The sequence below is a fragment of the Geospiza fortis genome, unplaced genomic scaffold, assembly GCF_000277835.1.
Source record: "Geospiza fortis unplaced genomic scaffold, GeoFor_1.0 scaffold112, whole genome shotgun sequence".
Classification (NCBI taxonomy): domain Eukaryota; kingdom Metazoa; phylum Chordata; class Aves; order Passeriformes; family Thraupidae; genus Geospiza; species Geospiza fortis.
This window is the reverse complement of record NW_005054298.1, coordinates 24,454,046-24,481,160: the sequence shown is the minus strand read 5'-3', so window position 1 is coordinate 24,481,160 and position 27,115 is coordinate 24,454,046. Positions and strand designations below refer to the sequence as shown.

The 27,115-nt window shown below is 42.4% G+C and overlaps 1 protein-coding gene across 1 annotated transcript in view; it reads left to right on the top strand.

The window, feature by feature from the left end:
- The window catches only part of PLEKHM3 (pleckstrin homology domain containing M3), a 66,763-nt gene that overhangs the window by 8,896 nt on the left and 30,752 nt on the right, over positions 1-27,115 (top strand). The window contains exons 3-5 of the mRNA XM_005415926.2: positions 9,372-9,517; positions 14,187-14,380; positions 24,600-24,663. Coding sequence (XP_005415983.2) covers positions 9,372-9,517; positions 14,187-14,380; positions 24,600-24,663 — 404 coding nt within the window. The remainder of the gene's footprint in view (positions 1-9,371; positions 9,518-14,186; positions 14,381-24,599; positions 24,664-27,115) is intronic.

Sequence of the window (27,115 nt, the reverse complement as noted above, 5' to 3'; positions counted from 1 at the left end):
TTTTCTTGATTCAGGACACTGTAAAGGTGGTGCAGAATCAAAGGGATTTGAATTCATTTGTTATCTGACTCTGATCCTATAGGCAAGATCGTGTTTTTATCCAGTTTGGGAAGGAAGTGAAAATAGAGAGAACGTGTCTGAATGCAGTACATTGTCATTTTACTTTAGCAAGGGCACCTGTGTGGAGCAAGTTTGGGCACCTTATGCCTAAACTGTAGTCTCTGACTTGCTTTAGTTACATTCACTTAGAAATTGTCAGCTCAAGCAGAAGCAGCTCTTCTGGAGACTTTTTCTCTTGTATTATGGGAGCTGTGATGGTCCTGCCTCCTCTTCATACTGCTTTGGGGTGTGGTTCTTATGTTGCTCTGGAACCACACATGACTCTAGGGAGTATCTGTTTGGGCCCAGAACCTGCTGGCTGGCCTGAATCCCTTTCAGGGGACACCTGGGCCCTTGAAGTACTGGACTGCCCTCAAAATTGTCTGTGGATGCAGTTGGGTTTGTCCTTCTCTGGTAGCCACCTGCAGGTCATATTCCTGCTCATCTCTCCACAGTGCATGGCACCGACATGGCTGCTGCAGCATCATGAAGGTTGGCATCATTGCAGTTAATGATTTGGTCACAGTATTTGGGCTTCTGCCTGAATTCAGGTCTGTTCTTGGCCACATTTGGATGACTTGATATAATTAGTTTCATATTTTGCTTAATCTTCTGAGTGAGATTCAGGAGAGTTTCAAGTGAATATTTTCAATTACCTCCTCTAAAATCAGGCCCTGAGATGGCAACAAAATATATGTCTCCAAGTGAAACAGGTTTTAGTCTTGCTTTATGTAGTATGGGAGCAGATGTTTTCTCTGGGAAAGGGTGGATTCCCTCTCCCAAACTTGGGATGATTAATATCCACTCATTCATGTATTCCCCACAAAAATGAGGTGCTCTGACCAGGGTTGTATGGTGTCTTTTCCTTATACACCTGAGGCATTCCCAGTACTCCTGTGGTCTCCTTTTAGTCTGCCCAACTGAACAAATGTTCTTGTGCAGAGAAACTCTTCTTGAGTTGTGGTGGGTCTGTGGGAAGCTGGTCCCTGGGATTCTCTGTCCCCGAGGATGGGGATTCACAGCACTTTCTGCAGGAGCGACTCCTTTGCCGTTCCTGAGACCCTTCGGGCCGGCTGGAGCTTGGAGCTGTTACCATGGTGCAGAGAAAGAAGTAATTTTAGTTATAACTGGGAGAAAGTGGGGAAACTTGTTTGGCTCAGAAAAGTTGGTGCAGAGGAGGCACAGGGCAGGCTGAGCGTGTCTCGCTGTTCTTGCTCCCTGCAGGCAGTTGTGCCGTTCAGCATGGGCTGCTGTTTAACCTGAGGGGCCTGCTGTTGGTAATTACGGCTTGCAGGCATTGAGAGCGGCTTTCCCCAGGGCTGCCGGGAGGGGTAAAGCTTGGAGAAAGATGAGGAGGGGGGAGGAAGAAAAGTTTTGCTGTGAATTCTTCAGCCATTTAGTGCAAATTCCTGTAATTACCGTCTTTGTGTCCTGTCCCAATGGCACATAATACAGCAGAAGCCTTTCCTAATTGAGACCTTACAGGAGGTACAAATCCCTCCTTTGTTCAGCCTGACAAATTAGTGCCAGAAAGTGGCAAGGTCCGAGTGGGAATCAAAGGCAAGCAACACAAAGATGGAACTTACGGCTACAGTAATAACCCTCTCTAGTCCTGCAGGGGTGGGAGGGAAGGAAAAGTAATGACCAATGAAAAATGAAGGGTTTTTTTGTTATAAATTCCCTTGACATGACAGCACCTCAGGGCTGCTTTATTTATTTAGGAAAAGCGATTAAATAGTAATACAACAGGGCAGACCATTGTCTCTCGAGCTACCCCCCTTCCTACAGACCCCTGCTGCCTTGGCTAATTGATTGACAATGAACCTCTGATAAAGAAGGTTGCTGGGAGGACCTGATGGGGACAGGCTTTTAAAATTTATTTTCTCTTTGCAGTCTTTGTGGGGTTCCCCTCCCTGGTTTTGGTTTGGTTTTTTTTTCCTGTTTAAAATGCTCTTGGCATCCCCCTTTCCTTTTCTCCCTCAGTAAAAGCTTTTTAAGGAATTGGTCCCAAACAAACAGCTGATATTCACAAGCAGGTAGGGAGGAATGTGAATGTCTGTGCCTCACTATTGACAGGTTTATCTTGGAGTCTGGCTAGCGCTTTTCAACTCGTGATATAAGCCAGGGCAGTGGTGTCAGATGTAGTCATGGGGCAGAGAAGACAACGTGTTGATACCCTGGAGTCAGAAGGGCAGTTGGAAAAAAGTTGTCTTTTGCTTGATCAGCAGACACAAAAGCTTTTCTCCACATTTCTAACTTTGTTTGACTGCAGAGGGCAGGGCATTACTTATAATTTGAAAAAAACGAATGAACGGACCACTGACTAGCAATGGAGAGGCAGGGAGTTGATAAACCCTTTTAATTTTGTGGCCATTATTTATATTTTTTGGCTTAGAGAAAAGCTTCTAGGGAAAGGCAGGCATTTCTCCTGGAGGTCTGTAAGGAGCAAATATCCCCAGGTGCCCTTCACTATCGTTATTTCTTTGTCACCTTTCTATAGATGGGTAAGACAAATGGCCTTTGCCCCCTGTTTTTGCATAGCTCCTGTTCTTTTGATGGCTCTCTTCTGTTTCACCTTTTGTTTTCTTTCCCCCTGTCCTTTATTAAAACAGACATTTTTTCCAGAGAAGTCAGTTGTGTCTGCCAGGAGCTCTGTTACTTAGACAGCAAGTCCTAATGGATGTGGGAATTTCAGCCTTCAGGAAAATGTGCTCTGCATGCTTTCAGTTGTCTGTGTGGCTTTCCTTGCTCCTCTTCTAGGGTGCCTTCTGTCTTTGCCTCCCTGCTTCTCCATGTCTCCTCACTTGCCAAAACGATAAATACTGCTATTAGGGCTTGAATGACTTGGCTGGCTGAGCTCAACACTAGGTGCAGAGAAGCCAGGGTTAGTAAATGTGCTATTTCCTGAGCTTGCAGGCCTGTCAAATGAAGCAGCAGGTGGAGAGCTGTTGTCTTTCAGGGAATCATTCTGCACCGAGTGCTGTGATCCTGTGTGTTGCTGGGGGACGGCCCTGTGCAACATGCACGAGTCATGCAACCTCTGCTCTATCTCGGTCCCTATTGCAGTAAAAATAAAATTCCTTTTTTTCCCCTCCTTAGTGAAAAGAAAGTATTTCCTAATAGATTGCAAGCCACCAAGTGTAATTTAAAAACAAAACAAAATAGTCATTTGCAATGTCAACTTTGTTCAACTTCTCAAAAAGCCTTACAGTTGAAACTTTTCAAATAAAGATAGTTGAGAAGCATCCTTGAATTTAGCAAATACTTAGTGAGCCATCATTACACCCAACATTTATTTTGTAGCATGTCACTGAAATAAAAATGCTAGAGGATAAATCTAGAAAATGCAGCACAAAAATAAAATACCATAAAGTCCTTCGGAAGGTTTTTAGCACTCCTGTCACATTTTAGTTCTGAATAACCATTGTTCTCACCTGTCCAGGGCTTTTAGGACTGTGCTTTTTCTAAGTGCTGTATTTGTTTTGTGCTTGGTTTCATTTCAATTGATCTCTTTCTTCCAGGGCTTCAGCAGCTTTTTACCTTCCCTGTATTTGAGACTCTGTAAAATCCCCTAGGAATGTTTTGCACTGTAAAGGTTTTATTGTTTAGGTATCTTCACTTTAGGTTTTAGTCTTCTAGTCTTGCATGTGACTTTCAGGCCCTATTTTTATTAATTTAAAAGTAAAACTTCCACTGCTAGCAGTGGGATTTCTAAACCAGCTGAGCAGAAAAATGGTCTAAGTTAGTATTTGGAAAATGCACCATGTTTAAACAAGGTCACTGACTTATTGGGGGAGGAGTGGGGGGAGTGTTTCCAAACAAGGGTGACTGGAGTTTGTGTGGCAGGGAGCACTTTATTTGCAGTGGACCTGCATGTTTCAAAACACAAGGTTGCTGGGCCACATTGCTTTGCCATATGACAGCTCATTTTGGACAGAGATTGGAAGATATCACATACTTGGGTTGGTTAAACCTGTTCATCAGCGATCAGTTATGATCATAGAGGCCATTTAATCTTCATTGATGAGTTCCTCAGTGCAGTTCTAGGATGGCATGACTAGAGGAAGTGACAGTGAAAACTGTCAGCTTTGTCTGGGAGAAGTTGGGTCCTTCACCCTCCTGGGATTTGGCTGGCACCTCCACAGAGTGAGATTTTCTTCTTCGTGGGATTTGGTTTGGAGTTGGCCTGCTGCTGCCTGGAGTGCAGTTTAGATAAGTACTTGATCAGTTCAGTGCCTGTTCTGTGCCCTGATGTGCACTTTACAATCAACTGGTGTTTGACTTCTTTGTCTCAGCCCTGCAAGAGGAACTGCTGATACAACTGTCTTGGCTGATGAATCTACGTATTTGGACCATTTGTTGTATGAAACTAATCTTGAGGGATCTTTTGGAATAGAGTTCAAAGAAAAGAATGCCCAAACCAGGCAGTCTAAATGTCCAAGTCTCACCTTTGTTGAGATGGGAAAAAAGCTACATCTGGACAAAAGGAAGTATTTTTCAGACCTGAAAACTCCGAGCACTTATACACCTCCCCCACAGTTCTTCTCTGGAGAACTCAGTTTCTCTGTGAATTTTGTGCAAGAGGGAGCTTTATTTGTCAGGCTAGCATCTTTTAAATCAGTCAAACCAGCTTTTGCTAGTAAAGACCTTACCTTCCCAGAAAGGGACAGGCATCTGCACGACACCTTCTCTGCAGTTGCAGTTTATACCAGGTTCCTGAGTTGATTTGGACCATGGCTGTTAATTTTGTTTCCTAAGAAAGCAAAGATTTATGTTCCAATGCTGTTTGCTCAGTTTTACTCTTGCTCCATAAAATTTGGAGCTTGACTGTTCTAACAAAATTTAACAGAGGAGAAGAGGTAGCAAAGATGTGTGCATCTCAGAGGTGTCACAGAAGCCAGCATCACAGGGAGCCCCTCCTAATGGTGCTCTGGAAAAAAAATCCTGTGAAGTGCACTCTGCATTTGTTTGGCATCAGAACGTCCTTGCAGATGTGCAGCCCTGAGGGACAAACACTGAAGGAAAATGGTTGCTTTAGGGTCAGTCCACTGCTGCAAAACTAAGGCATTTGTGTGTGTGTTGGCAAGGCTTTCCCTCTTCTGTCACATGCCAAAGCAGTGTATTATTGCAGAACTATTGCATGTGGATCAAATCAGGGGCAACATAAAAGAAATTGCAGAACAAACCAGAGGCCAACTGGAAGGGTTGGAAAGTAATGGTGGGAAAAGGACAAAGTGTAATGCAAACCTGGGTAGGCATAAGAGAGAACTGAATTGGATTGTTATGTATGTTATTGTGTATCTTCCTTGTGAATTTGAGTTTTCCCATGGTGGACCGAATTGGAATAGATGCACAGGAATAGAGAGGTAAGCAACTGAAGTAATTCTCACCTTATTTCTGTTGGTGCTGAGCTGATAGAGCAATGTTGTATGTCTGATCTAACACTGAAAATGTGTTGCTGTGCTCCTTCTGCTTAGTCTGCTTTATGCCTTATCAAGCTGAAAGCCTTTTGAAGTCTGTGGATCATTTTCTTTTCTTTGTATTGTATGATGTTTCTAAATGAATTAGCTTCTAAGCTAATCTGTCACAGATTTAATTATAGCACACAATCACAAGGGACTTGCTTTTTCCTGTTACCAAGCAAGGAACTTTATTGAATAAGGAAAACAGTTGTGTACTTGATTCTAATTTGGTCTTTCACTTTCTCTGTTTACTGTGGAGCTGCTCCACTCTTTTCTTGCTAAAAGATTAAAGAGAAAGGTATCTGGATAAAAAGGATAGTAGTGTGTGTCTTCTTTGACCACAAGAGTATGCAGCAATCTGAAAGTGGTGTTTTCCATGCTTCAGAGAAGAGGAATTGTGTTCAGAGGTCTTGGATTCCTCCTCCATGCTAGTCTACCACCTTAAGTCAAGGAGAGAGTTTTGTTACAACTTTTTAACTTCACCTTCTGTACTATTTTCTTCCTGAAGGCTTCACACTTGGACATGAGCCTCTTGATGTTGATACTCCTGCTCTGCTTACAGACATGTTGAGAGGGATTCATCAGTGCCCAAGAGCACTTTCTTGCTGCTATTTTTTCTAACCCCTATTTTCTTTCCTTGATTCCAAGGCTGTTTTGTTGTATTTTCCATGATGAAAGGTTTGGGATGATTCCTTCCCTCTCTTTGCTAACAGTATACCTTACAGCTGCACTTCTTCCCTCTGTAGCTTGCTCTGTAACATTCTTTAGGGAGGGATGATCTCTTTGCATTAGGCTCCAGGTTTGCCAGACCTTTGTACAGATGTTATATAGATCATATTCTGTGTGAGCATTAGGAATAGGTGAGAGAAGTTTGGTGAAAGTTCTACTGCTTTTTTCTCCTATCCTCTGCAAGGTGCTTTCTCTAGTTATGTAGGCAGTTAAATGTTCTCTCTGCAAACATGGTCCCTTCCCAAACCCTTCCCAAATCTGTTGAATTGTGTTATCGATCTTGGAGGTGGTCAGCTACATCTGATTGTCCTGCTGGGAGAGCTGCTCAGGAGTTTCAAGCCAGGAATCAGTACCAGCTTTGCTTCTGGTAAACATCATGGCAAGTTGATGTGCCTGAATGCCCAGGTGCAAGATTTCCAAGGTCATTAAGCCAATGGCTGTTCCTTCTTCCTCTTCTTTCTCTCTCATTCTTGATCTATTTTTTTCCATCTTAAAAAAAACAAAGTAGCATAAGCGGTCTATGCCACAGAAATATGTTTGTCACACTACACCACTTTGAACTGCATAACATCAAAGAAAATCAGTGCTTTGATAACTTGATTTGAAAGGGTTGTAGAAATAGCCATCATTATGAATCACAACAGAGAGGAATGGAAAAGATGGTGATTTTCAAACAGCAAAGCTTGGAAAGTAGGGGAAGATGTAAAGTGGATGCCAGCGCCACATTATCATCTAACAAACCCCAGCTACACAACTGTTATGTAGCTTTGCAGAGCATATTTTCTTGAGGATATGAAGAGGAATGAAAAATACTAGGTGTAAAGAGGAAATGCAGGCTCAGGAAAGGGTTGTAACAAGGGAGAAAGCAATGCATGCTGCTTGGGTACAAATTTCTTCCACTTCCTCCTCTTCATAAAACCACCCTTTCTGAAGATGGAGGGCATCCGAGATTGCTTGCTGAGACTCTCCTCACCCTGAGAGGAGACTTCAGTTCTTAGGGATTGGATATAGGGAAGAGGAGAGAAACCCCCCCAGCATTTCTCTGCTTTGTCACTCCTCTCCTGAGAAAACTGTCTCCATGGACTGGAATGGGTTTCTGGCTCTGGGAGGCTGCAAGAAACTAGGCCTTAAAGTGGTTAATTCTCAACTGCAAATGTTTTAATCTAGAATTTTGGCAGTTCAAATTGGACTTTTGCTTATTCTTACCTTCAGTCTAGCAGACGGGAGTTAGGGCATTAAGACAAGGTGGCAGCCAGTGGAATGCATGGTGCTTGTTAGGTGAAATCAGTATGTCCTGTCCCATCCTCATCCCCAGACAAGTAAGTGTTGGTAGTGGGGAGTGTTTAGGAGGTTTCAATGAGATTGACTTGGGAGACTGTTTGCATTCAGACACAGCTGTACCACTAGAACTCATTAATACTTATGCTCTGCTCTTACGAAGAGTAAAGGAGAAGATATGAACATAATTATCTCGTTTATCAACTGACCAGTGTATATGTTTACTTCTTCCAAGAGGGCAGGGGAAGAGGGAGATGGAAACAGGACCTGTCTCATTCTGATTCACTTGGTAGGGTGTATTGCAGAGAATCAGTGGCCAAATGGCTCTGGAGTGTGAAAGAGGCAGAAATGAGCTAATTGTGTTGGTTAGGTTATTCTAATGATTTTTATTAGAGCAGAGGGGGACATGGTGACATCATTTGATGTGGGAAAGGAGGAGCTCAGTTTATGCCTAGAATAGCTGACCTGCAATCTTTCCTCAAATCAATATAAGTTCTACTGGGGAGAAAAGATGCTTTCAGCTGGAGAAGTCACATAATTGCACTAAATGAAATTAATTATGTTGACAAAAGCAATTGGTCAGTTGACTTCTATTTGAAAAACCCTTGTTTAACCAATGCTTTTGCAGTAAAAGTGATGTACAAAGATTCTGCTACTCAGTGTTTCTAACCAGCTGCAGCAGAGACCATCTGAGCATACAGCACGTGCCAGAGTGGAGCTCTGGTGCTCTGGCTGAAACTGTAAATGTCATGTGGGGACACTGGCATTTGAAGGACAAGCAGAAATTCTGTCATGTGAGCTGTTAACAGCCACAGACATCTTGATGTACCTTACCCAAAAATTTTAACTTCACTTCCTGAGCAGGTTGTTTAATGTGACTGTGCTGTTTGTCTTCAGCCATCCACTCTAATATCATATGAACCTTTTGGCTCATTTTAGTCACCACTGAAAGACAGAAGTGTCAAGTACATTGAGTTTTTATGTGTTTTGTGAAAACAGGTGGTCAGGTGAAGAAGATCTCTGCATTAGTTCTTTCCAACTAAAGCAGCAGCTTTTGATGAATACATTGTTTTTCCCCAGGGACTCCACGCAAGAGGGCATGGGAAGAGGCAAGGGATCTAGCTGTGAAAAAAGTGTCAGGCAGACCTCAGACTTGTAAGACACAGAGTAATGCAATTGTAAGGAAAAAAAACCCTGCTGGGAGCTGAGCTGTGTCACTACTGCTAGTCAAGAACTACTCATTCTCAGTGTGACTGCTGCTCAGTTATTATTCATGATCTGACTATGGTTTGCCTTGGCGGTGCTAATTCTGTGGCTGAGTCTTACCTGCCAAGTCAGCATCCCTTCTGGCTGTCAGCAGGAGCTGGCTTGCACCCCTGCAGGCAGGCAGTGCTGGCCCATTCTCTTATGGGGAAAATGGGAGCTCTTTGGAGCAAGTATGCAGTAGAATGTGGCCTGTCTAAGCTTCAGGCCATGGTTTTCAGATGGCCATGGCTTTTAAATGCCCAGTGTCTCACAAGCAAGTCTTCTGCCTTTGTTTCTTGAGAAGTGCTAAGTATCTTTTGACTGCTGTTTGAACTCTTTGTCACAGATGCCCAAGTTAGGTGTGATTTTTTTAGTGCTAGTCCAAGAATACTGATATTTATTTCTCGATTTTTTTTAAATGGAATGAGAAATGTCTCTAGGGTAAAATAAATAAAATAAAAGGATCTCAAGTGGAGGAATACTTTTCTGACTCCATCCTGAAGGTGTATCTCTGGCTTGGTGTACAAACCCAGACTTTTGCTCCTCTCTTTTCTCTAGGCTGTCAGCGCTCTATAGGTTTGTCCAATGGCAAAGCCAAGGTGTGCAGCTACAGTGGATGGTATTACTGCAGCACCTGCCATGTGGATGACAACTTCCTTATCCCTGCACGACTGGTTCATAACTGGGACACTTCCAAATACAAGGTAATCTCCCTGCAGGCTGGAGTGCTAGCAAGTGAACTGAATTGCTGATAGAAACACAGCAGCCTGAAGGCTGCAGGCACTGACTGCTAATACTGTTGCCTTTCTCCCCCTTGACAAAATGAGCCTCGCTCTCTCAACAAGACCTGTTTTCATCACAGTTTCTTTGGCCAGATCGAAAATGTTCCTCCACAGGAGCAGCCATGCTCCTCCTTCCTGGTGGCATCTTTTTCATCATTGCTTATCTGGCTGTTCAAGGGACAGGTAGCACACAACAACAGCTCTAATTCTTGTGGTTATTGGAGCCTTGAGGAGTACCTGTTTCATGACCACCAGGGACTAAGGATTGGCACAGTTTACTGATGGATGCTAAATTGTGGGAATGCCTATAGGAAGCTGGCTTACCAAATGCAATGTTTGTGAGGCCCAGTATGTCCTGTCTCTTGGCATGAGCATTTTGAGGACACTAGAAGGACACTGCTGCAGCCCTTGATTGAACCAAACAGATGAAAGTAACATAATAAGAAAATTCTACAGTTGTTCACTTGCCACACAAGAGCTTTTCTAAAACTTTTATAATCTGCTATTTGCTGCTGCCTTGGTGGCTGGTTGCTAGATGGGGGCCCTGATGACATGCCTCAAAGCATTATACCAGCAAACACAGTAACAGTGTTGTTTTGCCATCTCAGGCAGTATATGCTGAAAGAATAACAAACTCATAAGGAATCCAGACCATGCTAGAGCTTCAGACCTAGCAGCCACTGTTAGGAGAGGCTGTTTGATGTTTTGTGTCTGCAAATATTATTATTATGTGCTATTTGTAGAGGAAAAAATAACCTGTAAATGCCCTATTAGGGGAAAAGCAGGTCTCTTGAAGAAAATTTGTCAGATGGGGAGATTATTAAAAGGTAGCCAGAGCCTGCTATCAGGAAAATTATAGTCTTGCTCTGTGAAATGCAAGATTCTTCAAAGTTGCAAAGCTCCAAGGTGTGGAGACAAAAAGCCCTCCTATGCCTAGAAGTTAGGAATATTTAAAAGTTCTTTGTTTTGGATGCTTTTACCAAGGACTAAACTTGCTACCATATGGTAGTATAAGCAGACCTGATATGGGGCTAGTGGATGGCAAGGCAAAGACCTCGTATCAAGCTGTCAATAATACTGCCAAGAAAATTAGAAGGGTATTTTTCTAAACCTGCAGCATAAAAATTATGCTCTAGTCTGTTTCCTGTGGTATAGGTAGCTGAGACACAAAAAGAAGCAGGACTTTAAAGCTTAAGCATTCATTGAAAACTTAATCTATTGTCATCTCACTGTAATAGTGAGAAATTTTGTTTTGCACTTTTTGTAGACAGAACAGGTATGAGGTGCCTGGGGAACACAAGCAAATTCTGTTCAGCTGCTTTACCTGTCTTTGTGTGAAAGTGCTCAGAGAGGTGAATTTAAGAAAGGAACATAACCCCTCAGGTAGGAAAAAACAACATCATCCCCACCTATTAGAGCAGGAACTAAGGCAGGGAGGGAAGGTGAAGATAAGCACACTGCCCTGCCCCTTGTAGGTAGCACAGCACTGCCTGCAAGTGGAGCTTCTGCAGAGGGGGATGTGCTCCTGGCTGTACTTCTGGTTGCACACCCCAAAGAGGTCCTGCAGGAAATAAGCACACATTTGGCAGGAAATAATGCCACATTTGGTGATCAGGACTGAGACAGGGCTCCAGGATTCAAAAGCATTTTTGTTTTACACAGTCTGAAATGTGTCTGTCAGTCCACCAAATTGGAAGCAAAATTGAATGAAGAGTTTGCAAACCTGCATTCCTTTCACTGCCACTTATTCCCTGCCTCCTCAGGTGTTTCTGGGGTCTGTCCTGTTTCTGGTAAAGCAAGCACCAAAAAGTACTGTAGGACATGAGCTTTTACAGTGTAACTGGGTATATCTCTCTTTTTATGTTACATGAGCTCAGCAGCTGTAAAATAAGCTGTGACGTCAATTAAGTTTGGAAATTGAGAGGTTCTTGTCTGCTTTTGGCAAGACAGGTCATGAAAATCAGAAACAATGAACCTCTCTAGAGCAGTCTCTTCCCGTACCCAGGATCCTGAAAAACAACAATGCACTTAACATCTTAACATCTGGTAGCACGTGGGTAGGAAAAGAGAAATCTTCTTGGCTGCAATAGAAGCTCTTTGAAAGGACTTGGCAGTTAGACATGTTTCTTCTGTCAAACCAAAGCTGCAGCTCAGTCCCCAGGTTTGCTTTTTTCCCCATTTCTCCTACTGTTTTCATATTTGTATTTTTCATGTGTTTGTGTGAAGGTAAAAGAAAAGAGGCAGTTTTGCGAACACTCTTTATTCCTTTTGCTGATGCCAAGTGTTTTCCCTGTTTGCATGCAAAGCCCACTAAATATTGCACTTTGTTTCAGGTGGCTTTCAGCCTGCACAAAATGCCAGACAAACACAGTAGGAAATGAACTCCCTGTGCCAGAAGGTTTCAGGAGAAGCTGACCTATAGTAAATTGAATTTTGAACTGTAAGTTTGCAGGCTTTAGAAAGGAAAGGTCTGGAAATGTTAGCATCCATCCTTTTATGACATTTAAAGCTGAAACCCTGTTGCACTTTGCATCTTCTCACTCCTGGCTGATTTAATAGGATTGTTTTACTGCCCAGTAAAACTGGGGGACTGTGAGTATGCTAGGATCTATACTAAAATATTGAATTACTGTGACTGCCCAGCCCTTCCTGTTTCAAGAGTGTGTTTCAGCCTCTTGTAACACTGCTGTGTTTGGCAATGTGAGTTAATGTTTTACAAGGTGTGTGTGCCTGTGTCAGCCATGCAGAGTGGACTGACACCTATCTGTCAGCCAATGATGCTGGGCAAAGCTGCTTTTCCTGCAATCAGCACTCCATGGGTTCATTTTATTGTCAAGGAGAGGGAAGGGTTTGCTTTGCCCTTCTCTCCTTTAAAGGCTGCATTCAGACCATGCAGCTGCACAGTAGTGCTTGGTCAGGGGACCTCAGTTGTGGTATCTCTTTGTTTCTGTGGTCCTGATGCCTCAGGAGAGATGCCCAACGTGGGGCAGAGGTGTGCACAGGTGTGAGTGCAGTATTTGGACAGGAACCACCCCCCAGTTCCCAAGACAGCAGCGCAGGTGGATGAGGAGCCCATCACCTCAACAGAGGCTTAAAGCAAGGAGATGGACAAAGGCAGAACTGAGCACCTGATCCTCCTGATGGGAGGAGCTGGTCACTGTGCCAGGCATTCACACACCTCCTCAGGAATCATGGAATACATGCTTTAATTTGCTCATTGGTGGAAGACGACTAATAATTACTATAGACATGGAAGTTGCTGAGGGATTGCTGAGATATTGCAGTCAGATAGTTAATGATTATAAAAGCAGGTTGTTTAACTGCAGTTTTTTAATGCACTGCAATAAGCATAATAAAATATCAGTGTTGCTAGTGTTAAAAAACTTGATATGTTTGGAGTTTATAGAAGTTTGTTCTACAAAATCTGAGGTGCTTGTGTTGCTGTGTTAGTTCTGATTCCACTCAGATGGCACAGTTCTTTGTACATGCAGGATATTAAAAAAATAGGGGGGTGTTTAATGTAAGTAGGTGGGATATTTAATACAGCTTCAGGACCTGGGAAACCTGTGGAGTTATGGTCTGCTATATTTAAAATGGCACATCTTGTAATCTGTGTAGTTATTGGTGGAAGGCTGGCCTTGGCATATTTCTTAAATTTGTATTAAATGTTGTGGAAAGGTTACATCCGGGGCTAGCTTCCCCTGTCAGTAGCTAGTTACTCGTGCTGCTTTTGGAAGTGGTGCTATTTATAAGGATGAGTATTGTTCTTACCTACACCCCCAGAAGGGAAATAACTTCCTAAATCTCAAGAGGCTGTAGCATGTGTGCCCTTTATACTTTTGTTAGCCTAACTCATCCTTCCCTTGTCTCAGTGTGAACATTGACTTAGAGGTCCAGGAGGACTAATTGAATCATGGAAGCAGTAATATTTCTGTAGCAGAGTTTCAGGTGATTTGCAGCTCATTTCATGTAATCCCATCTTCTCTTTTCCAGCTGTGATAAAATGCACAAATCAGGAATGAGAGGGAATTTGGCCTTTTCACTTAAGGAACAAGAGTCCTGTTCAGTTATCGAGATTACAGTAGCTTTTTGCAGGTGGAGATAAAGCAGGGCACTGTCATGAAAAATGCATGAGAAACTTCTTGCAGATAGAACTCTGGGAGTAATACTACTAAGATTCAGGTTTATTTATCTGTATTTTAAAAAGCACAACAACTTGCCTTTTGCCAAAAAGAAAGCAGCGAGCAAACAAAAATACTACCAGGGAAGAAAGCTGGTACAATCTGGTTATTCAGATTGTAGACTTTAAAAAAATCTAGTAAGCTGTGTTACTGTGCAGTAAAAGCATATGTGACTGCAGATATCACTGTACTTTGGGTAAGTAGCTATCTCATACATTCAGTTTTGAAGGGCTTGATGAAGTTTGACTTGGCTATAAGCAGAGAGTTGGATCTCTCTCAACTCTGTCTCCATTTTTAATGGGTAACAGACTAAGTTTTCAGATGCATAGAATAGCTGACAGATCACAGAGGGGGAGATCTGCTTAAAAAGAGTTAGCAGAAAAGCCTAACTAAACTGCTTTATTTTTTAGGTGTCAAAGCAAGCCAAAGAGTTCCTGGAATATGTTTATGAGGAGCCATTAATTGATATCCAGCAGGAAAATCCCATGTTGTACAATCATGCTGAACCTCTGGCAACTGTTGTCCGCCTGAGACAGCAGCTGAAGTCCCTGCGAGCCTACTTGTTCAGCTGCAGGGCAGCAGTGGCTGAGGATCTGCGTAGAAGGTAAGAGCCACAGCCCGCCTGCAGCACAAGGATGGAGCTTCCTTGGCATGTTGCCTCTCCCGCTGCCTGTTTTGCTTTCTCTCACACTCTGGTTCTGAAGGCGTTACCCATTTGGAAAGATGTTATGCTCTGACTTCTCTGGGGAGCTGGGTTAAAATGATGTCTTAGGGTCTGAATATCTGAAGTTGTTCTTGACAGCTATTAGCCCCGGGGCATCACACATTGTGGTGAGCATCTTTAACTCCTCCTCAGGCTTTCTGGCTTTGTGTGAGTATTTTCAGTTGGATCTGCTACCTCGTGCCCCCTGCCATGGCATCACAGTGAGGTAGCCACTGCTGGGACCTTTGAAACGCCTCACATTGTGGCAAAGCATGAGGGGGTCAGAGTCAACCACCTTTCCAGCACCTCTGCTCTCCTCTGTGGTATGAGCTCAGCCAAAGGCAGAGGTCAGATGCAGTCCCCTGGCACCTGACCCAGCACATGATTTATGCTGGTCTCTTGCTCAGCCATTATCCATGAGATGGCTGCACTGAAAATTTTGTTTATTGGCAAATACATGGTCACAGCACAGCAAAAGGTGTTTCATATTGAGTTTGCTGTGGTAAAAACAGTTTTATAAAAGGTGAACTTCATTTTAGAAGTGCTGTACCTTAGTCCATTCAGCTGCTACTGCATTTTTCTAACAAGTTAAAAATGAAATGGCTAGAAGGAGAAACTGGGAAACAATGCTCCTGGTGCTCCTTTTTCTTATTCTTCACACCATCTCCAGTTAAAGCTGTGTGGTGAAGAGAAGGGCCCCAGCCCAAGAAAGGTTTGGTTTTGTACTGGGGAAGCATCTCCAGTTCGATAGGACTTGCTACAAGTGTAAAAGCCCCTGAAGGAATGCACAATACACACCTTAGAGTCTGGCTCGTTCTTGGTTTGTGCAGTCTCCATTGAGATGATTTTGGTGCTCAGTTGTTCCCTCAGATGTCACCTAAGAGGTGTGCAGAGATGAGAAGAAGGAAGTTCTTTTCCCATAAGGATTTATTCCTTGCACAAAATGCCCCCAATGGCTTTGCTGCCTTCATCCAGTATCCCAGTGTGCAGATGTTCACTACCAGTGTGATGACTTTATAGAGCACAGCTGAAAAGTAAACAAAGAAAATAGGTGATTTTAAATTTTCCTTTGGCTCATCCCAGGGACAAGTTGCAAGAAAAGGAGGAGTTTAAACAATATGATGAGACAGCATTCCTAAATTTAGTACTGTTTCCTAATTAGAAGTGAAAGATAGAGAGAGAGAATACAGTTATCTGTCCTCCTCTAAAAACATTCTTTTTCTGCTTGGGCTTCACCTTAGTATGTGGATGACTATTAATCACAAGAGGGTGAACACAGCATCTTGAAGACCTGTCAGGCCCATATAAACAGACTGAAACAAACTGTTAATATTGCTGTCTACAGAGAACTAAAAACAGACTGATTAATTGTATTGGCACCTTGCTGCCTCTGAGACACTGATAGAGCCTGCCTTATTAGGGAAAGGCAGATCACTCTGAGGTTTCTTTTATTAATACTATTTGCATTATCATCTACTTTAAATCTATACCTTGCTCTTCAGCCCAGATCACAAAATGAAGATGGCAATGAAGTTGGAAACTCTTGGTGTCCTCTGTGAAGACAAAACTGTTTACAATGCTTACAGTCACTTTTTTTCTGAAGAATTCCAGATGGCTATAAACCAGGTTAGCTCAGGATCCAGTTAGCTTAAATGTGGAAATGTTATTTATAATGTTTGGTGTGCCTAGATAGGTACTTTGGGAACTTTGAAACTTGGCATCTAGCAGGGAACTCAGGACTGAAACCATGTCATGAACCTTGAAGACGCAAGTGACAAAGTAGAAAAAAGTGAAGAAAAAAAGGAAGGAAAGAAAAGACAGAAGAAATCCTTAAAGTAGGTAGAAGGCTCACAGTAAAAAGGGTCTTCGTCAGTTATAGTGATTTATTCTCACCTATTGCTCCACTGAATTCTATGCTTTTATTTTTGCAAGGGGGGGAGAAATAAGGAGCATGGACTTGTCTGGGAGGTGAAATAAGGCCCTCCACCAGCATGTATGAGCAGTGTTCCTCTGATATTAGCCAGATGAGATTCCCAGCCTGTTGCTGAGCTCCCTGTTTTACAAGGGATGTTGTTATGCCTAGTTAGCTGTAACTGTCAGTATTGCAACACATAATTTGACTAAAATGTCTTTACTGAACAAGTTCTTGCTTGTTTTTGTTGCCTTGCTCGTGTGGATGCTGTTCAGGCAGAGGCATACAGGACTGAAACCTAGAGCCAAAACAGAATTAGTGCAAGTGGAGCTGTACAGATCCCACCACCACCTGCAGATGGGGAATGAATGGCCCAGGCAAACCAAGATGGAGTCAATAAAATGGATGGCTGGGAAGGAAACATAATCCTGAGTCCATTAAATAATTAGGGTATTCTGTGAAACTGTGCTGAATGATGCAAGTTCTGTTCGGGGCTTGCTTTGTTCTTGTCATGATAGAAGATTCTTCAAGTCAAGGAACTGGCAGAATGATTTTTGGGGTAGTGGTCAGATGCCTGCATATCTACTGTAGGGTAGGGTAACCTAGGCCAACCTTGGAGCTCCATCTGGGGAGCCCTCTGGGCTCTCTGCTCTCTCAGCTGTACATCTAAACTTGCAGTTCAGGTGCTGCTAGCCCAGATACTTCAGACAGATGGCAGTGACACAAGGTAAATGTTTTGCAGCACATTCCCCTATGCGTTAGTGCTTGGTGTAGTGCCCTGGTTCTGTAAGTAAATCTGAATGGTGGTGAGAAACTATATGGAAAAACTTCCCTCTTGTTACTCCTGTCAGTCTGATACCATTTGTCTATCATTTCCAGAAGAGCAATACATCGGTTTTACCCAGCAAAACTCCAGTGCTAGATGCATCACTTAGCAGGCTCTAGTTTGGTGTTCCTGTATAGCAGCAGGAGGTTAAATGTACACTTCCAGTGCTGCAGATGTGTGCTCTTGGCTGAGCCTGCTGGTCTGTCAGCACGGGGTGGAACAAGCCCAGATTCAGTTATGCTGAACAATAGAGTCCTGTCACTTCCTACACTGAGGCCTTAGACATAACACTTCTGACACAGGAATAGATTACTTTCAAAATATTTGTGTGGCAATTGGGGAACCTGTCTAAACACATCACAGGAATACTGATTGATCTAATGCAATAACTATACCTCCAAATACCTCATGGATGTGAAGCTGGAGCTATGTCATCTTTCAGACCAAGGACAACAGAAGGTCATTAAGGCATCTCCAGACTGTCAAAGGAGACTTTCCATTTTCTTTGCAATGTTTAGGCCATTTGGGGAGTGGAAAATTCCAAAGCAGGAGAATAAAGATACAGATTCTGAAAGCAGTAAACTGCAAAAAGAAAGTTTGAGCAGGGATGAAACAGAAGGATGTGGTTTCGGGGCTCTGAGATAATGGCAAGACCAACAGAAGAAGAAAATTTGTTGCATGGGTGGTTGGAAAGAGGGTGAGAGAGAAAATAATTCAAAGACAATATATACGTATCCTTAGAGGAACAAGTGTTAAGACCAAACAACAACCCAAAGTGAGGGGTCTTTCTTTTGGAAGATGTAACTGTGCATGCAGGATCTTGCAAATTAGCATCTTAAAAAGTGTTTGGCTAAAACTGAGGGGATGGTGTTAGGTGGAATCTGAGTTTTCATTTCAACGAGAGGTAAGAAACAGCTGAAGCATTGAGATGTGTGCCAGCGCAGGCAGGGTGGAGGCAGTGCTGCTGTCTGTTCATGTCAAGGGAAGGTCAAAAGCACAAGCTAATGCTCTACCATGGTATGCATCAGCTGAGGAACCTGCCAGAACTTTCCATGGTAAGTCTTCCAGAAGACAGGTGGGTCTTTCAGTTCATGTTAGTGTTTTACGGTCTAGAGGACACACCTGTGGAGGGTTAGAATGTAAGAGAATAGTGCAAAAGGCAATCTCACCCCTGAGTGGTTGCAGCTGTACTAATTACCAAAGATTAGGAACAGGCCTGCCCTTAACAGGCCACAGCTGTGTCCAGTGAGGATGAGTGCTATAAAAGAGTGGGTTAGCTGGTTCAGAAGGGAGCTGAAGTTTTTTTGGCTGTGCTATGAAGAAGGAGGAGTCAGTGCTGCGAGGAGCTGCCCATGAGAAATCGCTGAAAAGGTATGGAACTTTTACAGTAAGATGATAACACACACCTGTATCTCCTTGTCAAAGAGACGAGTGATATTACATCTTTTTTATGCTGGTAAATTCCATTCACCTTTTGATACCAGGTTGCTGTCAAAAAAACCAATTATTTAAAAACAAGTTCCTGTTAGATGTGGGCACCATGTTAAATATGGTTTGTGCATCTTTATCCCCATGTTTTTATATCAGAACTTCCAGCAGCAAAGTGCAAAGGTTCAAGAGTGACTGACGAAAGCAGAGACAATTTTCTTATTCTTAATTTCAAGTTAATTAGGGGCTCTAAATTATTTCGATTAAAAATGAAACTACGTCTCTAATTCTCTGTTCTGCTTTTAGTAACAGTGCTGCTTGTTTCATGAGTTAGATCTGTAGTAATTCTTGTCTTTCACAATGTTACTGTAACCTTGCTCAAGGAACCACAAAGGGAGAGGGAGTTGGTGTACTGCATTTTAGTAGGAAGTTTATGAACTGGTTCAGGATTGCTGATGGACGATAAGAGTAACTGTTTTAACATAGGGGTGCTCATGGGGAATTTCATAACAACGTAAAATAATACCTTACCTGGACATGCTTGCTAATAAATCTAACACTTAGTGTGGGCTGAAGATATGTGGGAGTGACTGTTCCCAGAACGTAACCAGAAGTGTTTATACCTCAGGAATGTGAAGTGATTCACAAAAGCTTTTTTGCATAAGCTCATAGAATTAGAAAAAAAATCTGGTATAGTGCCACAAGAACTAAATGAATGAGTAGTGTTTTGGTTTGGTTAAAATTAATTCATTTATTTTTACCTTTTGACTTTAAAATAATTAAGTTCCCAAAGCCCTACTTTTCTGAATAACTTTAGTTGGCTGGAAAGTTCGGGCTCTTCTCTCCCAGCAAACTTACAGGAGCTAAGATTTCCAAGGAAATACAAAATCAAAAGCCTGAAGAAAGCTATAAGAATTAGCAACACTGGAAAAAATCCTGCCTTTCCCCCTCACTTTTGATGCTGTTCTCTACCTTAAATTGACAATGTCCATATCAAATGAATTGCAAGAGAAAACCCAACAAGAAATGTTATTTACCTTGCCATGTGTATTTGGGATAACTAGCAACTCACTGATAGCCCTCTGTACTTCTAGAAGCAAATAGTTAGTCTGAAAATTTGGAGCTGCTCTAAGTGAGATGAGACTGCACACAGGTCCTGCCTGCCTGCCCCACACGTGGCTGCAGCTGGTGCATGGCTGCAGGCTCAGGGCAAAAGAGGGCTCTTGCCCCTTGTTCAGGGCCAAAAAGCCACGGGAACAGTGCTCATCAGCATGTGCTGGCCTTCAGCTGCTTTACTGTGCAGGGTAGTGCAGAGCTCCAAAGGTGTAAGCTGCAGTGCCAGGGTATGAGCTGTGCTGCATGAGGAAGAGGACTTGGTACCCTGGTGCTGTGCCAGCTGTGGGTGTAGCAGCTTCCTGCACAAGGCTGGAGGGGAGGCTGAATGCAGTGCTGTGCTGGACCAGGTCATCTGCGTCCCCTGTGAGTCACAGCTCAGTCATACACTTCTCAACCTGGTCAAACCAGACACTCCTGGCTGGCACATGAAACCCTGGTGCCACCTTCCCTCCCTTCCCCCCTCACATCCTAGGTTTTAAGAGGCTTTTTGGTATAAAAGAGACTTGGTTGTGCCCACCTGCCGCCTAACTTGATTTCTTTTGATTGCACTATAAAAAGAAGAGTTCCCCCTGCTTATCACGTTTGTACTTTGGTTATAGTGTCAGGCATAGGCAGATTAATTGGTTGTAGCTTAAGCAGAGCTGTCAGGGTATTTAACCCATTGAAGAAAAATTACCTAGGCTGGTGATAAACAGGCTTTCAATGCAGAGCAATTACTTAGTGCTAACAAAGCACCGTGACTACACACTTTATCCAAATGCAAAAGGCAAACTTTTATCAGTGGTTCTGCTTGCGGGAGGACACTAAAAGATAACCTTTGTGCAAATACTTACCTGATAAGATCATCCTAGAAGGAACAGAAGAAATTTCTGTCTTGCCTGAAGGTTGTACTTCAGATTACAAAGTATCAAGCAAAAAAGAATAATAATCAGAAACTGAGAATGCTCATTTCTTTCATTTAGTTGGATCAAAAGTTCTGGATGATGTGTTTCTTTTCTGCTTGCATTGATTGTGTTTATATCTAGGATATAACAATAAAGCAATTTAGAGACCTTTAACCAATAGGACTTTGGTTTTCATTGTTCACAGTAGCTGACAAAGCTAGAGGCTGGTTAGCATTGAACTTGGTTTGTTCATTGCAGGTTAAGCCCTGTCTGGTAGCCAGGGTTTACAGCACAGCAGTCCTGTGACTCACCAGTGGTGAAACTGGTCCGGGAGTTTCCAAGCTGGGGAAGCTTAGGAGGTGATTTTAGTGGGAGGTACACTTGATGCCATTTGCCTCTCAGGGGTCACAGGTCACATTCTGAAGCTGCAGAGGTTTGAGTTTTTATTGTGATGAGTCTTAATGTCTTGCGTTTGACCGCTGTCTAATTCACTCCAGTTTCTTTTCTGTGTTAAGATTTGACTGAAAGGCCACTGTTTATTGAATGCTCTTAATTGACCAATTTAGAAAAAAGAAATCTAGTTAGTTGTACCACGTCAATCAAAAGATTTACAAAACTGACATATTTTATTTTGCTTTCAAATGACTAATCAGAGATTTCCCATTTGGTGTTTATAAAAGATCTTTATATTAAGGGAAAAGTAATATTCAGGCATGTTTTGGTCTTTTTCTATTAAGGCCTTGTATTAATCTAAGCATGCTCAAAGCTCCTGATGCAACCTTGTGCAGAAATGGAACAAATATTTTTTAGTGAAGTGTTCCTAAGTGTCATTATCTTAGCCTGCTCTGAGTCTCTGTGAGATTTTTGGACATGAGCGTGATTTTAGGTTGATCTGGATGCCTTGTGGTACTTTGTCTGGATGCGAATGCTGTGGCGTGGCATTTGTGTGAGCCCCATCTCACCTGCTGTTCTCTACTGACTTTGGTTTCCTTTGAACAATTTCAGTTGTAGGTGACAGAGGGACAGAGATAGCAGCATAGACACTACTTTCCTACTGGCTGCATGGGAGGAGGCCTCTGTGTTGGGAAGCAAAAATTAGAAGCTCTGAATTAGTCCTGTGTGCTTCTTACTCAAAAGGACTTTATATCAGCCATGACCTCATTGGGCTCAGAGAACCTGTGAAGGCAAGCAAACGGCTGGAAACTGGCCATCAGTCATTTTCGTGCTCACTGGAGGACTTGGTCTGAATGAATTTCCTGCCCCAACTGATTTGCTTGCATTTTATAAGGTTTTTTTTGAAAATGTGTTTGGGTTTGGTATTTTGGTGCCTATTATACTCTTGCTCCCCACCCACTAGAGGCTGACAAAAACTGGCAATGAACAGACACATTTTTGGGAGGTGGCTTCACCAGTTACATTCAGGTACCTGTTGAGCTTTGGGTTTTTCTTTCCAAACAGGACTAATAGGAATTTTCTGGAGGAGAACTTAATTGCAGACATGCAGCACAGCAAGACCTGTTTTTGTAGAGTTGCTCAGCTTGCCACAGGTGTGGTGAAAGCACTTCATTTGGGGCCTGAGCTGCTTCCTTTTAGGCAATTTCAGGGTTCCACAGCCATGGGGCTCTATGGTTTCCACCTTTGGTGGTGTGAGTAAATGTTGAAGGAGTATTTTGCACCTCTGCCTTTACTGGGAATCATGCAGGGACTGGCCCGGTTACTTCATGACTTCTGTAAATGCTGTTGCATTTGTGAGCTTTGGCTGCCCGGCTGTTCCTCTGTGGCTTACCACAGAGAACCAATGTTAATTGTTCAAGTCAGTAGAAGGACTGCACATCTGAAGCTGCACCAGCCTTACTTACTGGGGCTTTTTTATGCCTCAATTTCTGTAGCAATGGAAATAATCACTCCCCTCCCTTGAGTGCTGAGTATATATATATGTATATAAATGCTTTGCATAAAACTGGGAGGGTAATGCCTACTTTTTTTTTTTTTCCTGGAAGGAGATTTGGAAGGCAGGAGGTGTGTGTTGGATACCAGCTCTGCAGAGCTATTGCTGCAAATCAGCATGTTTTAAGGAAGGGGACGGATATAGGGATTTGTCACCAGGCCTGTGCTGGCTGAGACTTGTCTGACGAAGGAATTTGGTTGATCATGAGTTTGCTTTTCACCTGCACACTTTTTACTAGGAGTTAGAACTTGCAGGAAATAAGGAAATAAAATGCCATCCTTGAAGGCAGGGGAGTGTGATGTTAGTCATCAATACTAGTCATTTACAGTTTTTGCATTATGGGCTATTCATGCTATTTCCTGAACAAGAAATGTTTCATTAGCTAATTGTTTTCCTTAGCAGGGCTGTAAGGGCATCAGCAGATAATACAGTTTCTGGCAAAGCTGTTTAGTGCCTGCCTGTATGCTAGGGGAGAATGATGGTAAATTTTAATGAAAGAAATTCTATCTGAGCTGAAAAAATACTAATGCTTCAAAATGCTGTTTGGAGTTGACTCCTTATCTTTTAATAAGTCTGCTATGTGCAAATGAGCAATTCCAGTCTCGTATGTTGTCTGGATTTTGACTGTTTTGCAGTGGTCTTTGACATTGTGCCAAATGTATTCTGAAGGTGTGATGCAGCAGAGCCACTGCAACACAGTCCCCTGAAAAATGAGCAATAGTAAAACCTAGAGAGCTGAAAGGGGAAAATGGCAATGCCCTAGTGAGATTGCAGCTGAGAATTGGGTGGGTAGAGTAGAATATGCTTGGTGAGTGAGAAGGAGCAATGGCACAGTCCTGCTCCAGCAGAGTGCTATGAGATGGTGGTCTGCAGTTGTCAGTGCCTTGCCTCTTCTCCTCCCACCCCAATAAATCTTAGATTTTTTTTCAAAAGTACAAAAAGAATTATGAATTATTTGTACTGCCCACCTTAGCAGCAGTGAGAGGTCCTAGCCCCTTCAGTACATACTGCTTTGAAAACTATCAGTGTAATGCTGTTAAGACAACTAATGGAATACCAGAAACAGAGGTATTTTCATTATTTCTTAGAATCCATGTTCTGTGGAAAGATTGCATTTGGTAGTCTTCTTCTCTTGATCTGTGGTTTAGCTAGTTATGTTGTTGCAGCTTCTCTGTGCGTGCACAGAAAGATAGATGTTCTTTTTCTGTTCCTGACATCTTTATAGCAGATACATACATTTTCATAAATGTTTTTAGTTAATATCCACTTAATGTTCCAATGTCCTTTTTTTTCCCTCTGTGATGTTATATTAACCCAGCTTTTCATTTTATTGCCAATCAGTCTAATTAGGGCATCTCTTTTCTCTTCAGTTTCCTGTAATTTAGCTTTACTTATCAGGTCTGTCAGTACATAAGCAATGGTCTTCCCTGGAACCTTGGCTTATGTAAGGTAATACTGCTTTCTTAAGTAAGTCATTATAGAGTCTATACCAATACATATATTTCTGTATGGAAAGGGGAATTGATATCACTCAACTTGATGTTGGAAGACCGGTATCTGCATGGCCTTTTTCCCCAGTATAGTTATTTCAGTTACAAAACCATAAATCACATGTGAAACTAAGTGTTACAGCTTTGTCGCAGACCAGGAACCTTGTCTGAGACCATAAGAAATACTTCTAATGTGTTGTTTGTGTTATTTATTTTTATTGCTGCATTAATTGTTTAAAGACTCATCATCTGTGGTCAGAAAGAGCTTTCAGTGGCTGTTAATGTCTCAGTATATGACCTGACAATATGAGAATGACACTGGCACAGAAATTATTCTTATTGTGGGACTGTTGTGCCCATGCAGAAAACTGTAAAAATAGCTGGTGCTTAGAGAGTGATATAATTCTCGTTTCTTTCTCTCTAACGTCACTGTTCTGCTGTTATTTGGTGTGGAGAGGAAGCTTAGGAGTTTCCCAACCAAAAATGTGTGACACATACCCATTTGTCTCTTTTCAGGATCTTTCCCAGAGAGTATCTTCTTCAACAAGTCCATCTTTATTCTCTGGCAGACCTTCAGCAGGTGAGTGTCTTTGGTTTATTCTATCTGTTACACATGGAGCCTATTCTCACCTTCAGAGCTAATTGTACATTTCCCTTCTAAGGGAATACCTGTACTTCCAAGCTGTGTCTGTGGTTTGTAGTTTCATATAAAAAGGGGTTAACAGTGGCATTGATTAGGGATGAAAGCCTAGAGCATCAGTGTTCAAATAGGGATGGAAAGAGACTGTGAAAGAAAACTGTAAAGAGAACTTTGCTATGAGAATTTTTTCATCTGCTCAATAAATTCTCGTCAGTCTCAGCCCATAGGTAACAAGTAGTATTTATTTCTTTGCTTGAAAGAGTAGTTGTTTGGGAATTTTGAAGTTTGTAAAGTCCCTAATGCAACATGATTATTTACAAATCTGCTGAGCATTGCCATGAGGAGGAGGCAGGGTGGAACCTAACCCCCACCCTCCCTTCCCCCCAAACCTCAGCCAGCCTACTACACAGAGCTGAGCCGTGCAGTGTTACCATGACAGATGGGACCATGGAAGAGGTAATGTGCCAGCAGAATTTGTCTTCGTGTTGTTACTGATCCAGCTAAGCAGGAACCTTGAAGTATATTTACCTGAACAGCAGAATGTTATTATGTAACAGTTTAAACAAGAAGATTTGGGAAAAAAAAAGCTGAAAAGGGGAGACTAGGGAATCTAAGGTGAGTGTGCTGCAATGCTCAGATGCACAGTGGAGGAAGCAAGGAGGTGAGGTGTGCTGACTGACCTGGGCACCTCCGTGTTCACACTAATGCTGCTGCCAGTGGTGTGTAAAACAGTATTTTAAGTTTCTTTCACCTGTTTCCCTTCTCTAGTGGTGCCTTTTCTGCAGGATAAGAGTAGCATAGTCAGCTCTGGATATTCAGTTGACTCATTAGGCTGAGGTAGTTCAGATGCCCCTCAGAGCTGGATTCTACAGAACAGCAGGAAATGTGGCTTTTGTTGGCTGGTAAAATCACAGGCTAGAAATGATTCCATATATAAAATAAAAAGGCCAATTGCCTGAGGTCTGAAACTGCTTCCACATCTTTTCAGCGTGTTCTGCTATCTCATCTTTAATAATCAAGCCATGAAAAAGCGAGCTACTTAACTCCAGAGCTGCAGTCTCCCTGGTGGGCCTGTCTGTTAGCCCCCAGTGCTTTGTAAGCTGCTTAATCAGTTCCTAACATTGGTAGTAGATATTTTAGAAGCAAGCAGCAGCTTATCAAGCACCCTGGGGGAGAGAAGGAGGGTAGAAATCATAATTCATGCATTGATTTAGCACTTTCCTATAACATGTTTCTTTGTGTTTGTGTTTGCAATACACCTTCTCTTCCCCTGAGGCGCCCAGTCCCAAACTTATCATATTTAGAGGCAATATAATTTGATTATCATTTCTGCCGGGGTGGGTTAAATTACATTTACCTTTTAATCTAGCTATATCCTTGTTGTGAGCATGGAGAGGGTTTTCCACATTTCAGAGGCTCCAAGTTTGAAATCTGATTGCCTGTTTTTGTCCAAGTGGATCCAGAGTGGATAAGAGGAGGGCCCAATGAAAGCATGAATCCAATGGTCAGATAAATACTAATACCCTTAACAGCCCCTCACTTCTGTCTGCTTTGCCCCTTATTGCTGCTTTCTTCCAGTTGCTCATCATTTTCCACTGACCTGCAGTTTGGGTAGTTTTAATCCTGAAAGTTTTTCCTCGTTTTGATTCCTCTGCTGCATATTTCCTCATATCCATGGACTGCTTTTTCACTGTTTCCTGCTGTCATGTAGATTGCATGTGTTTGGGGAATTAACTAAAAGGTTTATTAAAGATTAATGGAAAGATAAGGCATGGTGAGTGAATTAGAAAAGCAGAGAGGGGTAATCTGCAGATATAAGCAACCTTTACCCTGGTTAGTCCCAGCTCAATTTTGATTTGCTTCCTAGCCAAGTTCCCTTTCAAGATCCTAGAAAACATGGTTGTTTCCTACCTAGCAGCTGAGTTTCAAAAATGGGGTTTGAGGGTCTGTTCTTAGTTCAAAAAGGTTGAAATGCCTGTTTGTCAGTAGATGAAGCAGTTTATAATACTACTCTAAAATAAAATCCAATATCAATCTCTTTCCAAGCCTAACAGGGCCTAGGTATTATGAATCTAGCAGAGCATATACTTGGGCTATCTGGTGGTCTGGGGATGGTTGTCACTTGGATCCATTTGGATTGGGCTCTAGTGGGAGATTTTTTTGTGAGGTTAAAAGCAGAGTGGAAAAAAAAAATTGGAACAAGGTGTCCTTACTTTTGGAAATTTCCTAAATCCTGGTGAGGCAGCAGTTTTTGCTAGTACTTGTATTGTTAACAAATGCTTGTAGTGCAGATGTGAGTAACCAAAGAGGCAGCAAGTGACAGATTTTATTTGTATGTACATACAAATGCATACCTGGACTCCAGAAGGTTTTGCTGCAGCCCGAGGCCCCA